The 17,012-nt window shown below is 46.3% G+C and overlaps 2 protein-coding genes and 2 long non-coding RNA genes across 6 annotated transcripts; 2 read left to right on the forward strand and 2 right to left on the reverse strand.

Annotated features, from left to right (window-relative positions):
• Positions 1-71: 71 nt before the first annotated feature.
• LOC119136029 (mucin-5AC) lies at positions 72-5,658 on the reverse strand. The gene is made up of 12 exons (XM_037274103.1): positions 5,619-5,658; positions 4,194-4,247; positions 3,819-3,944; positions 2,550-2,642; positions 2,288-2,380; positions 2,142-2,213; positions 2,030-2,067; positions 1,806-1,901; positions 1,561-1,723; positions 1,393-1,466; positions 1,223-1,327; positions 72-1,042 (listed from the first exon to the last, which is right to left on the reverse strand). The coding sequence occupies exons 2-12, from the start codon at positions 4,222-4,224 to the stop codon at positions 788-790; spliced, it is 1,146 nt and encodes a 381-aa protein (XP_037129998.1). The 5' UTR covers positions 4,225-4,247; positions 5,619-5,658; the 3' UTR covers positions 72-787.
• Positions 2,727-3,660, forward strand: LOC119136030. The gene is made up of 3 exons (XR_005100662.1): positions 2,727-2,782; positions 3,125-3,193; positions 3,542-3,660. It is a non-coding gene; the product is annotated as an uncharacterized LOC119136030 (long non-coding RNA).
• Positions 5,659-6,378: 720 nt separating the features above from the next.
• Positions 6,379-8,923, forward strand: LOC119135977. Its single transcript, XR_005100651.1, has 7 exons — positions 6,379-7,012; positions 7,336-7,444; positions 7,584-7,665; positions 7,775-7,962; positions 8,043-8,304; positions 8,402-8,638; positions 8,763-8,923. It is a non-coding gene; the product is annotated as an uncharacterized LOC119135977 (long non-coding RNA).
• A 35-nt stretch (positions 8,924-8,958) lies between these two features.
• LOC119135976 (endoribonuclease ZC3H12A) lies at positions 8,959-14,135 on the reverse strand. 3 transcript variants are annotated; one of them, XM_037274016.1, is made up of 7 exons: positions 13,911-14,135; positions 13,440-13,538; positions 12,494-12,838; positions 12,263-12,402; positions 10,684-10,918; positions 10,496-10,602; positions 8,959-9,837 (listed from the first exon to the last, which is right to left on the reverse strand). In XM_037274016.1, the coding sequence occupies exons 3-7, from the start codon at positions 12,811-12,813 to the stop codon at positions 9,065-9,067; spliced, it is 1,575 nt and encodes a 524-aa protein (XP_037129911.1). In that variant the 5' UTR covers positions 12,814-12,838; positions 13,440-13,538; positions 13,911-14,135; the 3' UTR covers positions 8,959-9,064. The 3 variants fall into 3 exon arrangements, with proteins under 3 accessions (XP_037129911.1, XP_037129909.1, XP_037129910.1); XM_037274014.1 differs by having other exon boundaries at positions 12,494-12,852; positions 13,439-13,538; positions 13,911-14,134; XM_037274015.1 differs by lacking the exon at positions 13,911-14,135 and having other exon boundaries at positions 12,494-12,852; positions 13,439-13,555.
• Positions 14,136-17,012: the final 2,877 nt, after the last annotated feature.

Here is a 17,012-nt window from a genome sequence, read left to right on the forward strand (position 1 = left end):
CCCATTTCCGAACTGCCGCTCAAGCATTTTGGTTTGTAACATGATTATTTCCAATCAATATTCCCCAGGCAGATGGTTGATAAGATTTATTTCCAAATAGAAATGTCCATATTTTATACAACACAAAACACTTGACTTGATTTTCAAATTGACATGAAAACGACATGTCATCTCAACTAAGACATTCACAAGGAAATTGAAAACAGCAATAAGAACAACACAAAAGGAACGAAACAAATGCCTCTGCGAAAACATCGCAACAGCTTTCCACCACACTTTGTGACCGTTCCCTGCTGGTGTTGCATAAAGTGCATCATAATATGATATATAGTGTCACAGCTACATCATTCTTGCCATGGCTTTATAAACGATAGAAATGAAGAGAAAGCATTTTAGTGGGGAAAAAACAACGAGGGCAAGACATGCCTGCACGATGAGGAAAGAAATCTACAAAATGGTCACTTTTGAAACCTTAACTGAATAAACGTAACAATCTTTTTTGGACTCTCTCGATTATGCAGGTATTGCGTATCTGACTTATTCGAACCTCAATTGGTAAGGCACATTTCTATTTCCCAAAATATCATTGGAAGCGCTTCATGTTGCATTTTCCTCACCAAATGTAACGTGTTATCTTTTCAATACTTACGTCGAATTGTGCGGAACCTTCAAATGTGCAGGGGGGGGGGGGTAAAAACGTACAAGTGTGTGTTTCAATGTCACCAAACATCTTGTAAACTACAAGCACACATCAGCAACATAGACTAGGGGGATGGATTTTGCATCCTCACAACAGGAGGCCCAAAGCCAGCAGGAGGCACATCGCGGCCGTGGTCCATCCCGAGCGTAGACGAGTGCCCGCGGCATCAGAGGAAACGTGGTTAAGTGTGCCGTTGAGCCACAGGCAGGACACGGCGCCGGCGTCGCAGCACTCCAGGTGGCAGGGAGGCGACGTGGCGCCCTTGCACGGCTCCTGGTCCGAGCAGGTGGTGGTGCAGCCCGCTGTCCACTGCGTGTTGCCGTTGACCGTTTGCTTGCTCAACTGGAGAATGAATGCGGACGGAACACATAGTGAATTGGCGCTCTGGCTCAAACGATAAAAGTATGACTTTGGCGCCATCTTCTGGAATCCTGTTGTTACTGTCAGGTTGAATATCAAATCTAAAGGTGTTTTCATTTCTGAACTGAACCTAAGCTGGCTTCCCTCTCCTCGTGTTCTCACCTGGCATTGCAGCTGTGTGGAGGAGCATGTCTCCAGTGTGTTGCTGAAGCTGCTGTAGCAGGTAGCGCCGGTGCAAGTCCCTTTCTGGCATTTGTTTCCCTGAGACTACAAGAGAGGAGCAAAGTTTGGCCAGTGATCAGCTTGGACGACGCTGTGTCTTTTTCTCCTACTTTAGTTGTCGTAGCTTGACCGGTAGGGGCCACGGTCATGGCTGTGGTGACGGATGCGGTGGTCGGAGCAACTGCTTGGCAAAAACAAAGGAAAAACCCAAAATGGATTCGGTTGAAAATGTAAAAGAACAAATGCTATTTGAAGTGCCAGCTCGACGTGTCTCGTACCCACGGACGTGGTCGTCATCATCAGGGATGCAAAGGTGTCGTCAAGGCAGCCAGTGCTGTTGCAGCAGGCGACGGCGCAGTTGACGTCAGTGGCGTTGGCGCAGCCACTACTGCAGGGGGCGCTGCAGTTGGCCGTGTAGTACATCGCGTCCGTCTTCAACAACTGATTCGTGGCAGAATAACACGAAAATATAAGGTTGCCATGAATTAAGAGTTGAGGCATGCAAATGATGAGGTTTGCCTACCTGACACCATTCACCGCTGGCACACTGCGTAGTATTTTGACTGGCGTACATTGCCTTGCATTCGGAGCAGTTACACGAAAATACCGGGCAGGATATCTGCATTCCAGAGACAAATGAAGATGTCAATAAAGAGCTTTCTAGCTTGCTATCTTTCAAATGTATTAGCTAGCCATAGTTTACTAGCTAGCTAGCAAAATAGAGAGACTGATTTGTGTTGGACTTGCCATGCCCATGGTTGTCACTGTCATATTGGCCATGCTCCCTGTAAAGAAGAATGGTGGCTGTTAACACTGGAAAATCTAAACGTCACAAACCTGTAGAACAAAGCCTACCTACCAGTGGAGTTGGACGTCATCATCATGGTGGTGTTTCCAGAGCCTGTGTTTGGAGAGCCGGACATGGGCATGGCTGTGGAGACGTGGAATTATTTACAGCCAAGAGCGAGCTTATCGGTCGGTGTAAATTGGTGAAATAAAACTTACTGGTGGCCGGGTACGTCTTGGTGGTGGACATCATCATGGAGCCACTGTTTGGACTCGCTGCCATGGTTGTGGTGGTGCTGGAAATGGGCGTGGCTGTGGAGGAAAAAGAAACATCAGTTGATCCTGTCTTGGCTTTTTTTTTTTTTTTTTTTTTTGAAAAATACTGTCTTCTATATAAAAAAAATGTCCCTGTGTTCTGTAAGATGGCCAAGGAATTGTTTACATCGGGAAACAAAATGAATGACAATAAAAGAAAACACACTGGTTGGCATGGGTGCTTTGCTGGTGGACATCATCGTCGTCATCATCGTCGGTGTCCCGGAGCCGCTACTTGGACTTGAGGAGATGGACGTGGCTGTTGAGGAGACAGAGGTGGTCCCTGTATTAGGACCACTAACTGAGCTCATGTGTGTAGGACCAGCAGCGCTTGTTCCGGAGAACGATGCCAGCGTGCTGCCGGTTGCGGGGACTGCGGATAGAGGTGCGCTCCATGAGGTGCTAGCTGTAGGGGAGGAGGACAATGACATGGTAGTGGCTGCTGTGGATAAAGGTGCGCTTGGTGAGGTGCTAGCTGCAGGGGAGGACGACCATGACATGGTAGTGGCTGCGGTGGATAAAGGCGCGCTTGATGAGGTGCTAGCTGCAGGGGAGGACGATGAGATGGTAGTGGCTGCTGTGGATAAAGGCGCGCTTGATGAGGTGCTAGCTGCAGGGGAGGAGGCCAATGACATGGGAGTGGCTGCAGTGGATAAAGGTGCGCTTGATGAGGTGCTAGCTGCTGAGGAGGAGGGCAATGACATGGTAGTGGCTGCAGCGGATAAAGGTGCGCTCGATGAGGTGCTAGCTGCAGGGGAGGACGACCATGACATGGTAGTGGCTGCTGTGGATAAAGGCGCGCTTGATGAGGTGCTAGCTGCAGGGGAGGACGATGAGATGGTAGTGGCTGCAGCGGATAAAGGTGCGCTCGATGAGGTGCTAGCTGCAGGGGAGGACGACGACCATGACATGGTAGTGGCTGCTGCGGATAAAGGTGCGCTCGGTGAGGTGCTAGCTGCAGGGGAGGACGACGACCATGACATGGTAGTGGCTGCTGCGGATAAAGGTGCGCTCGGTGAGGTGCTAGCTGCAGGGGAGGACGACGACCATGACATGGTAGTGGCTGCTGCGGATAAAGGTGCGCTCGGTGAGGTGCTAGCTGCAGGGGAGGACGATGAGATGGTAGTGGCTGCAGCGGATAAAGGTGCGCTCGATGAGGTGCTAGCTGCAAGGGAGGAGGACGATGACATGGTCGTGGCTGCTGTGGATAAAGGTGCGCTTGGTGAGGTGCTAGCTGCAGGGGAGGAGGCCAATGACATGGTAGTGACTGCTGTGGATAAAGGCGCGCTTGTAGAGGCGGTAGCTGCAAGTGAGGAGGACGACCATGACATGGTAGTGGCTGCTGTGGATAAAGGCGCGCTTGAGGGAGGCTGTGGAGAGGTCGTCACGGATGCTCCTGTGGAAGGCGAGGCGGTGGCAGAGGGCATGCTTGTACCTATGGACGTGGAGGCGGCCGTCCCGGAGACGGGCGAAGACAAAGTGGCGCCGGACGTGACTCCTGACATCGCGAGAAGAAGTAGACCGACCAAGACAAGACGTGGTGTTGAGACACCAATCAGGTCTGAAAAAACCCAAAACAGCATCCGTATGAACCAAAGAGGCACACATTGTAAGCGACAGTGACGACATACGTATTCATCAACATTTCCAAATCTTTTGTCTCCCTTTAAGTGGGTAAATAGATTGGTAATTTCTCCCCATGGAAATATGATGCCGGTTACGTAACCCGACAAAGCAAATCCAAAGAAGGAAAGGTCAAACGTCTCTCATTGTGTAAAACGAGTGCGTGGTGAATAATCAAAGCTGATACCTGTGTACATTTGAAAAGTGGTTGCGGCCATTGTCACTGTGGCAGCGAAGAAGCCTGCAATCACAAAAAAGAAAAGTTGGGTAACAAATTGCCATAACAGCAAAAGATTCATTTGAATGGCTTTTCGTTTGCCAACGGCATCTGAGCAAATACATTTGTCATCCTCTCCATTACAATCCCGGCGATTGTCTCGGCGAACGTGATCTCATAATTGTTTGCTGGGTAGCGATGGAGACAAAAGAAAGGACGGACGGACGGGCGCTGAATTTGCTCAGTTTGTACACAATATGAGTTCCGCCTTTCTCGTCATATATTTGTTTCGGGCTACAGATGCTATTCTAACCATACACGCATCCGTATTTGCATCCGTGCAGGCAATTAAAATCTGTTTGTTCCTGGATCAGTCCCAATGGGAGGACTGGCTTAGGAGTGCCACTTGTTTTTTTTCTTCTCTTTTTTTCCCTCCTCCATCGCAGCGGCCTCCTCTGGGTTCCACACCCTGGAAACGCAATGACAACAGCGGCTCCGTTTCACGTGGCAACTGCGCAAACGCCATCAGGAACCTGCCATCATTCGCCGCGGCTTTCATCAGGTGAATACGTTGCCATGGTAACGCATGGCCGAGAAATCATGACAGGTGTTAACAGGAAAAAAAGAAAAGAAAAAGGAAGTCGCATCAATAGCTTCAATGAACAGAATGGGACGTGATGAAAATGAATGGTACGAGAAATATTGCCAAATAATAAAAGACAAAATTACACTCAACAGATTGAAGAATAACATCAAATAAAATAGCATCATAGAATAGCATCAAATTAAAACACAAATTGACCTAACGTTAACACACAAACGCAAAAGCTTAAAAAAAATCAAATAGGACATACGTACATATAAACCTTTATAAATAAAAATGAGATATGACTACTTTGTCATTCTCAATTGATTAACTATTATTAATAAAATAAACAAATAAAAATAATATATTACTTTGTTTGGTTAACTATTATTAATCATTTGTAATCATAACAAACCATAACAGATTTACATCATAAATATTGAATTATATATATATATATTTAATAAAATTATCATCGCATCAGGTAGGTGATGAATACGTAGCTCAGTTTTGTTTCGAGAACACACAAAAAGCTGTAACCAGTGCCGTACATAATAAAAACTTTTTTAGATCGGTAAATAAAAAAAAAATCACTTTCAAAGCCAAAAAAGTGACCTAAGTTGTCGACTTTGAGCATATGGAAAAAGTACTGGTGTGGTGATGGAGAGATTGCAAATCACGGCTGCCTGCCTGCCTGCCTGCCTGCCTGCCTGCATTGCGTGCGTGCGTGCGTAGCTCATGCACAAAATCTAGATTGGCAATAACAATAATGCTGATTGAAATTGAAATTTTATTGCGGCTGGTCTCACCTGCTGTGGCGTAGCTTGTGTCAGCTGCGGGTGAAGTGAATGAGCGCTTGTGCGAGACACTGCCACCTCTCTCCCTCCCTCCCTCCCTCCCTCGCCTCTTCCACCAACCCCGAGGCTGCCTTCTCCCGGTTTCGCCACTTTTGGGAAGCGACGTAGGACAAGGACGCCTCCACCTGGGTAACATTACCACGGCAAGGTTGGGGGTTTTTAAGAAATCATTCTGTCTCATATTTCTGATATTATTAAATAAATAAATAAATAAATAAATAAATAAATGAATAAAATCGGATTTCTTACACCCCACATTTAATGACTTGATTTAATTATCTGTACTTTCTAGCCCTTAAAATAGGTTCTACTTTTTGACTTAAAAAATCACATCCAGGAAAAATACATGATTTTCACTTTTTGTTGACTAATTTGCATGTTTGCACAATGTTAGCAAAATTATGAAACATGTTTAGCGGAGTCAATTCTAGCTAGCTCTTCACTCTCTCAACTTTTTTTTTTTTTAAACGTGAACAGAATCACTTCTTTGACAAGTTTTTTTGGTAACTTGCTAGATGAACCTACGTCTCTGATAGGTGATATGGGCCTTTGGTTTCGGTCAAACACAATGTGAAATCAGACCCCCCCCCCCCCCCCCCCCCCGCCCCCCCACTCCTCCTCCACGGATGCCCCCCCCATACACAACAATTCTGCCTTTGTGACCAGCACAACATTGAATTCTTTGCCGGCGACACAAAAGACACTCGCACCAATCATGTGACAGTTTTCCTCCGATGGAGTTGTACTTTTTGTTGTCAAAAAGATGCACAAGTGTTTTGGAGCAGTTTTTTAGCCCAACAACATCTTTAATTTCTCCTCCGCCACGGGACAATGGTGCACTTCAAACACTAATGACCTGTTATCCGATCACATCGAAACTAAGACATGATCCATTGTCCTATTTCAATGTTTAATTTGACCGGATTTACAATTCAGATGGTCCTTGGACTCGTTAAACCACAGCGCACTTTGCCGCTTTGGGTCAGACTATTTCAGATGAGGACCAGAGTCAGATTTTTCTTTTTAATTGACAACTTGGCCAAGACGTATTTTGGAGCACAACAGCGCCCCTAGAGGCCTGTGTTGGTCACAACAGGGACAAGGCGTTTAGAGGCAAGGCTCAGCGGACCAAATTAAGCAACCCGCATGCAACTGGACTGTGCAACTCGGCCGGCGACTAAGAGGATTAGACGCCATTGACGTCGCCAGCGGGATGCGCGGCAACGGGTCAGCGTGCGCTACACTAGCGGAGGAAAGTTGCCACCGATCCAAATAAAAAATAAGAAAAGCTGGAGCTGCCGTGTTATGACCTTGTTCTGCTCTGATTTGCTTGGACCGGGGCAAAGGTTAGTGGGCAGCTTTGTCTCGGCACTTTTCATGTTAGCTGTCAATTGCGATTAACCTGATGAGCGTTTCTCTTCTGTGTATTGATACAGTCAACCCAGAAAAAAAATATCTAGAGCTTTTTTTTTTACGCTAAGGGTAAGTCAATAAATGTAAGCCCAGAAAATTTCATCTCAAGCTTTTTGCCGCATCAATAATGTAATCATCATATTATTTTAAGCCATAAATGTTACTTTGGCCCCATCTTGTGGAACTCTTTTTGACTGCATTTAAGCTCTTTCATTGGAATTCATTGAATTCCATTTGAATTTGTTTCACTCCTTAGTCATATCACCACCATGTGAGGTGAGATGCTTCCTCATGATGGCAGCATGCTGTGGACCATCTTTTCATTGTCTTTTAAAGGAATACTGTGCACCTGCAGGTTTCTTTGGGTGAGACTTTTTCATCCAATATACAATGTTTCCAAAGCTTTGAGCAAACAAGGCACCATAAAATAAATGAATAAAATTATCACGGCATACCACTACAATTGTTTTTTTTTAAATGATGCTGATGGGTTTAATGTTTCAGATTTGTCCTTACAATGCTATCCAGTTCCTGCCAAGGGAAAAACGCACAGCAGAAAAAAGCTTTCCCCAAAAACTACCGACGGGTAAGGTCATCGAAATGTGTTTGATGAAAGGGGACATATTCCGTAAAATGGACTTTTACTTCAATGTCACGCCGGAATCAATCGTTTGACTTGAAATTGTGATCGCCAGGTTGCGAAAACAAAATGGTCGCCGCCGCCATACCGGGCTGCCCGGACCGCACGGCAGAACTCCAAAAAAGGCTGAGCAAAACCGAACAGGACATCCTGTCGCTTAGAACCAGAATTGCGTGCGAAAGAGCATCGTGGGAAAGGAAATTTGCGGAGCTGCAAAGAAAACAGGAGGCGCTTTGCAATCAGGTATTAAGATGGATACAAAAAAAAATTCAAAAATGGGTGTGGGGGCGGAGCACAACTCTTACAATCTGTTATGGGCACAGATCATCTTTGAGGCGGAGCAAAAAGTGGACAACGGAGACATTTTCGGAGGGTACTCAAGCAAAGGCAAGTAACAGGAATCATTTACGGCTCAATTTTGGGGGAAAATGGGGCAGAGGTCACGCAGACGACTCACCATGGTACACATCCTTTCCAATTAGAGCTCACCGAGTCTCGCTGTGATGTTTCATCTGGAGGAAGCCTGTCGTCCTTGTCCCCCACACCACGCTCCACATCAGCCTTGTCTTGCTCTTCAGCATCCAGGTACTGCTCATGACAATTAGACTTATTTCCTGAGGTACTGCGCCCAATTTTCCGTTTGTGCTATTACCTGAGCGGCAATTGCGTTGTCTGTCCACAGTATTCGATCAGGACGCTCTCTGGGGCCACACCGAGTCTTCGTACCGCACTCCCCCTTGGACCTGCACTTGGGCCACCGGGTCCGAATCATGCTGCCTTCCGGCCGAATCAGCACGGGCACCATCCGTTTCCTGGGCCACCTGCAGGGGGAGTCAGAGCTCCATCTCGGGGTGGAGCTGCAGGCTCCCGACCACGGCGTGCGCGACGGCCACCACAAGGGACGCTGCTACTTTGACTGGTGAGCTCGGGGGCAAGTCTTGTTCTGTAGGACTTCAAGAGACGTGAATATTGGAAGGTCATTCTCCATTAATATATATCGATATAATATTTATAATATCATATTTTTCTGTGTGTGTGTGCAGCAAACCTGGCTACGGTGCCTTTGTACCCTTTCACAAGCTCCTGATGGCCTGGGAATGAGGCGCTGACATGACAGCGTGGGCAGATGACAGCACTCAACTTGACACATTTATCAAAAACAATCATCCCTGTCAAGTCCTCTGAGAGCCATAGTAAATGCATGGAAAAAAAAAATAGGATGCTACATTAAAACATGAGAATGACTTAAGCAGGTTTATTTGAGGTTTTATTTGTTCTTACGATTGCACATTGGGTCATAAGTTCCCCCCCATCCCGGCCGGATAAAAGAAGCTTCCAATCAATTTTAGAGGAACATGCCACTCAGAGTCTTCTGGTTGACGATCTCGGCGGCCAGTTTCTCTGCGTTTGTCACGTGCGGGAACATGCGCATCACCGTAGCCACCTGTTGAGGGCTGAAAATGGCCTGCAGTTTCTTGCAGAGTTCGAGTCTTTGGGGGTCCAAGTGCTGCTGGGTGCAGGCGGGGTGCTGCTGCTGCTGCCGCCGCCTCAAGCAGGAGGAACCAAAGCTGTGGTGCTGCGGGGAGCCCAGTGGGCCCGGAACTTGGGGCAACGCACAAAAAGGATCCGACCAGTAAGCCGAGGGCGCACCGTGGTTCTGCGCCGCGCCAGCCGGGAATGAGAACGGACCCGCAGAGTCCCAGTTTCCGTGGCACCCGCAGGACGGTCTGGGTTCAGCGCTTTCGAGCCTGTGCGGGTTTCCGAGGTAGACATCAGAGTGCTGACTTATGGAGGAGCCCAGGCCGGAGTCCAAGTACTCATGAGCCGAACTGGGTCCAGAATACTCTTGGTGTCCAGAAGACGGAGCAAGACTTGGACCTTCCCAGTAGATGACTTTGTTTTTGCTCGCCTGAGCGGGGTGGTGAGAAGACCACTGATGCTCCAACATGTTGAGTTTGGGCGGATGGAGGTCGGGCATTGACCGTGGCGAGTGTATATCCTCCTTCACGGGCGATAACTGGGCTTTTTCTCTCAGTTGGTCAGCCAAGGAGAGATAGGACCGGTTGGCCCGCTCTGGATGGTAGTACTTACATTTCATGCCATAAGTGCACTTTTTGTCTGAACGGAGCAAAAATGACAACAAAAGGTAGAATGGAAAGATCATTTGCCTTTGTTTGATTGATTGAAAGTTTCTCAATTTGTATTATTATACTGGTTTGCTTTTATTTTGAAGGTCTGACTTACTGTTTGTCGGAAAGCTATCGCCCAATTTATCTGATTGTTGTTGTGCAGACAAGAATCATATAGGACTATGTGAAAATATTTGATTATATATATATATATAACAACTATATATTGTTGTTGTGCAGACAAGAATCATATAGGACTATGTGAAAATATTTGATTTTATATATATATATATATATATATTTCATATATTTAATATTCATTTTTTAGGGAGTGTCAGTCAGGATTTGTTTTTGTTTTTTTCCTGACAGGGCTCGGGCCCTGAAGGAAATTGCATTTTATCTCGACGTGACAGGACAAAGTGACTGTTAATGAAAACATTGCGAGATAAGGCCCTGAGCACTAGGCAATAGAATTCTTGTTTATTACTGTCCACAAAGGATGACTCACCTCTTAGGGCTTTGACAAGTCACTAGTATTTGTGTGCCTCGGTGAAAACTTTAGGGGGCTTGAACATGACCCCTGAAGCTGACCGACACCAAAAATTGGGAAGTTTTGTTTTGTCGACGAGACGAGTATGGGCTCTTACCATATGGACACAGTTGTCTCTTTTGTTCAGACGGCAGTGGCTTTGTACTGAGTAAGTTGTCAAGATTGGGACCGTGACGGCCTCGAGGATCATCTGGAGGCATGAATCTGCTCCGCAAAAAAGATTGCCTCATCATCATCTCTGTCACATTCTCAGTCATGATGGAAGGTAAGCAGAGGAAAGCTTACTTGTCGTTGACAAAGGAGTACATGAGGAGCCTCTCCTGGATGCATTGCTTCCACTGGGGGTTTTCTGCCTGCAGGTCGCGGTAGGTGTCGTTGGACACGATCACGCCGTCCGACTCGTACGCCAACTTGACGATGTAGCGGTCGTCGTAGCACACCACCAACTTGCCATCCACGCGCCGCGACGGGGTGAACACCACGCGTTTCTGCCTCTCCAGCTCCATCAGGATGTGTGGATCTGAAAAGTGGCGAGTAAAACAAACGATGAAATAGAAGTGAAGTCAAACAGGACCTGGGAACATAACATTGGTTTCAGACGCAAGAGAAATCACATAAGCAGTGGTTTCTAAAATACAATTCCGCATTTCATCTTCAAGTGAAGCACACAAGTTTGCGTGCGAGTGATAATGACTCAAATCAAATGACATGAATGCTGTTGCTTCTTTCATTGCCAACCGACCGCTAATTGGTTGGGGCCCAGTGTTCTTCTGCAATGGTGTACAAATCAGTGACATTATTTTTTTTAATTTTTCACTTAACATTTTGAATTTTCTCATATCTGCACTTTACCTTATCAAGTTTCTATTTTTTTGTAATTTTTCACTTAAAATTCAGAATTTTTCCCAGACCTGCACTTTATCTTATTCATTTTCTACTTTAATTTTTTTTTTAAAAATGTTCACTTAAAATTGAGAATTTTCCCATCTCCACTTTATCTTATGAATTTTTTACTTTCATTTCTTTTTTCTCATTTTTTAAATTTAGAATCTGATTGCTTTCTTGTTGACTCCAATCACCATTTTGGTACACATGACTTACTGTCAAGGGAAATTGCCACAAATTGTTCAATGTTCATTTGTGTCGTGAAAAGCGAACAAATCATCAATTTCAATTCAATATATTTGCATCATGACGTAGGCTGGGTTCTACAATTTGCATCTAATTTGGACAGGGACGTCAAGACGCAGCCAAGTCGATTAAGCGTTGAGGTCAGCAGCAAGGAACGCGCGTACTTCCTGCTGCAGCTCTGCCAGAATTCAGAAAATGCTGAGGTTTTTACTTCCTTGTTCACACACACAGCCAAAGAGAAAAAGCGCTCCACCCTGGCTTCGGTGCTAGCAAAACACGACCAGCCTCGTATTGCACATTTGGAGCCTAATTGATCTGATTGCACCGTAAAGATGGCCACAAAGAAAGCATGAGAATCTTTTGCTGTGTTCAAATTGTTAAATGAGAAGTAAGGCTTGTCAAAAAGTCGTATTAGTCATTCTTGGCAGAAGACAAAGAATATATGCGTGTGAGGCGTGCGATCACACGCCTGACTGTATGAATTGATTACATTTAATACATTTCATTTAATCTTTTATTTATATGAATGAATAATTACTACAAGTAATGAATAAATCATAAATAAGAATACTACGACATGAATAAATGACATTTAATCTAACTGTATGAATTTAATTTCTGTACTTTTTCTTTTGGTGTCAATCAATTTCAGCAGTAGTGATCATCTACATGGGCGATTTAATTGGGGAAAACCAGCTTCATTTGAATTACAGCGTTTCTCCGGCGGCCTCACCCTTTACGGCCGCGTCGGGGCGGCTCTTCTCTTTCCGCCAAGATGGAACAAACACCGTAATGGCCGCGTGTCCTCTCTGCAGGAAGAAGTCGACCGCCAGTTGGATGCCTCGGCATGAGAACACTTCGCTGTTGCCGTGACTGTCGGGAGGGGGAGAGGGCTTTTGTGGCCATCCGTGTCTTGTGTGTTGCTGGTTCCTAAACTTAATAACACGATATGGCCGCTTCTTACCTCATGGCAACGTTGCTGCCGTCAATAACGATGGGCCTCAAGTCGGACTGCGCAGCCTTCTTGTCCTCAATTCTGACAGGTCTGGACACTTCGCCCCGATCCTCCTTGAGCTCTTCTTGGTGATCTTTGCCGGGTGCCACGTTGCGGATCCGAACCAGCTCCTCCAGCGTGGCGTTGGTGTCGGCGCAGTGGCCCAGCTTGGACAGCGCCGCGTCGACCTCTGCCGTGGAGTAACCCAACTTGCGGAAGAAGTCCGCTCGGAGCTGGAGCTCCAGGCCCTCTCCGGGGCCTGAGCTCAAGCTGGAGATGGGCGGGTCCATCCCGGAGAGGAAGACTGCTTACATCGACCTCGGGATATCCTTCGATCAGGAAAAGTCACATTCTTACCATGTCACCGCGAGACTCAAATTCACAACTGTTTAGATCACATTTGAGCGGAATGCCTGACAACCTCTCGGCAGACGCCTGACACGCTTCCGAGAAAGTGAACGATGTGCAAAAGACACAGTTGACCCTTTGCACTTTTCAATTGCAGCCAGCCAGCCAGCCGGCCGGCCGGCCCGCCATCCAGCCATCCATCCAGCCATCCATCCAGCCATCCATCCATCCATCCATCCAGCCAGCCAGCCAGCCAGCCAGCCAGCCAGCCAGCCAGCCGTTTTCGTATACAATAACGACAACATACTTAGAAGACAAAGGTGGGAGGGGGGAGAGGTCTTGCAGCACAGCCCCAGGCTAGTCGCTCTTGGTTAAATATAAACCCCACAATGCGACAGGAAGACTCACTTTGTCCTCAACACGCTTGTCCCTCTGTAATACGTGATTAGAATTGATCAGCTATAAATGACTGCTGCGTTCAAGGTTTAAAAAAAAAAAAAAATATATATATATAGATATATATCTCCACTTTGATACCAGGGCAGTTGAAAAAGCATTGAAACTTACCTTCTAAGTGTGATTGTTCCTCCTCGCGTGTCCTTGTGTGACTGTGTCAAAGTACAGTAACGTTGGAGTGAACAGCAAGCTTCCTCCTCCCACTCGCAGACTGAGGAAAATTTGCATAACATGAGTGTGCACGTGTGAAAGGAACATAGTACTTGTGAAAGCTCCGTTCAATGACAAAAGTAAAATACCAAATTCCAAATCAAACAAAAAATGCCATGTAAATGGCAATTATATTCAAATATATTTTTTTACGGCACTTTTTTATTTGGATCTTTTAATTGAAATAAGGCAGCTAATGTAAAAATGGCGTTTTTACTGACATTCTCTAATATACATACTATATCATTTGAACGGAATATTCAGTTATCATTTTTGTATTAAATACAGATTTAAATCATTCAATGCATTTTTGGGAATTTCTAGGTCAAACGGGCACAATGGCGACATGAGCGGCCTAATCCAAATAGCTCACCGGTGATAGGACATTGTGATTTCCGAGGAATGTCTTTGAAGTCAAGTCGTGGGGAAATTGATCAAGATCAAGTCTTGGCTGTTTCATGTTTATCTGTTTGCGACGGTCACGGACGGTCACACAAAACACGCGTCGCTCAACACCAAAGCAAACCCAAACAAGCAGAGCAACTTTTCTATACGGCTTTGATTCTACAAAATGCACCGCGGCGGCTGATTGGTGTGTCACAGAAGGAAGAGAGAAACCGAAGCTCCACACACACGCCCACGGAAAAGAAATGCCGGCTTGGAGCTGTGACAGATTTCCAGCAGATTGGGAAAAGAGAAACCAAAAAGTTGCGCTATGCTACATTACAGCCGCTAGATGTCAGCCTAGCACAATGCACAATATATGGGGAGCATTCAGAAGCCCCCAATAATCAGATACGGGATAGTCAACCGGTAGTCCGAGGCCCTCTAGGGGTCCGTGGCGGTATTGCAGGTGGTCCGCGAAATCTGAACTCATTGTCACAAAACATTATGAAAGTATAATTAGAATAAGGTTAAAATAAAATGGATTTATGATTTAGATTTATTTCCCAGCTCATTTTGTGAATCATTCAGCCGTCCAAATGATGTGAAATGTAGCCGAGATTCCCAAACTAGACAGGCGTACAGGTGCAAATAAAGAAAGAGCCTGGATGGTTTGATACCTGTGCTCTCAGGTTGACCTTTTGTCCTTCAGGCTGTACTTTGGCAAGGCTGCTTAAACGGCTGACACTTGATCAAACATTCATCGGAGAGCTTTTGGATGTGCTTGGCGGCTTTGTAGAGCCCCACCCACCCCGCCCGCCCGCCATCTCCCTCCCTTTCATGGAGTGCCCGGCCGGGTCAGCTGTCTGTCACAAATATGAATTTGCCTACCTATGACTGGGCAAAGTAAAGAGAAGGCGGCGGCCTTTTAAATGGGAGCAATCCATCTTCACGCCGGCCGTGTCAGAGTGATTCCAATTTAGCCGCTCTTTTGGATCCAAAAAGGAAATCAAGCGGCGCGGGCGGGTCCACCCTTTGAGCAGCCAGCCGGCCGCCGCGACAAAAACTGTCAGCGACAAGCGCCTCGGCGAATATCCCGCACATTCATCTTGTTCCGTTATTGCTTCAGACGCGGCGACGGGCGAGCAAAGGCCCGGCCGGGGAAAGGACGGAAGGGATGAAAGAAAAGAGTCGACGAGGGGGCTGGCGGGGATGAAAATTTGCTTTGATTAGCGGGCAATTCTTTCTCCAATTGTTTTCCCGCCTTGGCAATTATGTTTTTGAAAACAAAACGACTCGTCACAGCCGGTTGCGACTGGTTTAACGAGCGGCCGGCCAAACACGTCTGGAACCTGCCGGGGCGGGGAGGGGAGGGGCGCTCCAACCATGTCGTGATTAATTACTCCTGTCAGCCCAGGTCATTCAGGTCTACTCGCTCGTCTGCATATGACTCATGCTCAACAAAAGGCAACTCCTCTGCCAGCTGCCTTTAAATAAACAAAAAGCGGTGCGGCGCGGCGCTCAGGTCGGGCCTGGCGCACGACGGCCGTTCACGCTCGAGCGGCCCGGCCCGGGTCGGGTCGGCCGGGCGACGCTCCAAGGTGTTCATTACTATTGATGGCAGAAGGCACAACAAGAAATGATGGCCCGAGTGTTCAAAAGCCAGCTTCTCTCCGCCAGCTGTTGCTGCGTCTTATTGAGAGGGAGGGGAGGGGGTGAGTGGGGGGTGTCATGATTAATGCACTCTCTACCGGGAAAGAAACCTGGAGTGTCTTCACAAGCGCTTTGCTCATCTCACCTGTGATTGGTTCTCACTATAAACCTCGGCCGGAGCGGTGCCGGAAAAAAAAACGGCATCAGAATTGAAAATCAGAATGATCTCTCCTTGCGTGTGTGTGTGAGTGTGTGTTCGTGTGTGTGTGTGAGTGAGTGAGTGAGTGTGTTTGTGTGCGTAAACACAGAATGGGCTTGTTGGTTTTCTATCTGTTCAGTCAGTCGATAAGTTGCAGCCTACTTGAAGCGGCTTATTGTTGGAATATTTGAAGGAAGGTTAATAGCAGTCAATTTGTTTTTCATTTGGTGTTTGGCATGATTTCTTCTCTCTGGGTTTCTGTTTCTTGTGTTTAGTCTCTTTGCAAACACCGTCAACTTGCTGAATTTTGGAGATAGCGCTCAATCATATCCACGACGGCTTTTTGAAGATCTTGTTCCAAAAGCTTTGCGAGAAGACTTTATAGTTTCCAAACAAACAAAACTAAAAAACTATTTTGGGGCTGTGTGCAATTTTCTATTTTCATTTCACTTATTTTGGATTTTTTTTTAGATATGATAGATTTGTATTATGATTTATTTACGATGAATGTTTGCTTTAATTTTCACGAACACAAATCATTTCTCTGCATTTCCATTTTTTTCTTTTTTGAAATGGGCATTTATTTTTCCCAAATAGATTGATCTGAGGTGGACCGGCATCCCGAAACGGATCGTGTTTGACCTGAGAGGTTCCCATCTAACATGATTCTTCCTCATTACCACCCACAATTTCTAATCTTGCTCTCAGCCTTGTTTACCTGAAATGCAATTTCAAGTTCAGCATGAGAATAATTGCCGCGCGAAGCAAATCACGTCGCTTTTGTTTCCCCCCGCTGCGACAAGTTGGCATGCTATAGAATTGCTGGATAATTGCAAAAATGCAAATGTCAAAGTCCGCTTTCCACTCATAACATAGCAAGAAAAGACAAAGAGTCGCAGCGGCGGCGGCGGCAACGTCTTCCTTCCTTCCTTCCTTCCTATCGACGACTTCATGGAGACGACGACACTCAGGAAGTCGCAAGTGAACGAGGCAACGTTTCAATTATGGTGGAACACGGAAAGGGCATCTCGGCGACGAGATTGAGATGTCATTGCGACAATGTCCAATTAAAACGCTGAGAAAGCTTTCATTATTCTTTTTATTAGAAGCGGCCGCGGCGAGAAAGACGCGAGCAACATGGCAGCCGGTTAAAGGTGAGAAGCTCTCAGCCGTGAAATGACTACAGCGCACATAAAATGCATTTATATTTCCCCACGGCCGTCGTTATTTTTATTTTTT

The sequence above is a fragment of the Syngnathus acus genome, chromosome 16 (genome assembly GCF_901709675.1).
Source record: "Syngnathus acus chromosome 16, fSynAcu1.2, whole genome shotgun sequence".
Lineage (NCBI taxonomy): Eukaryota > Metazoa > Chordata > Actinopteri > Syngnathiformes > Syngnathidae > Syngnathus > Syngnathus acus.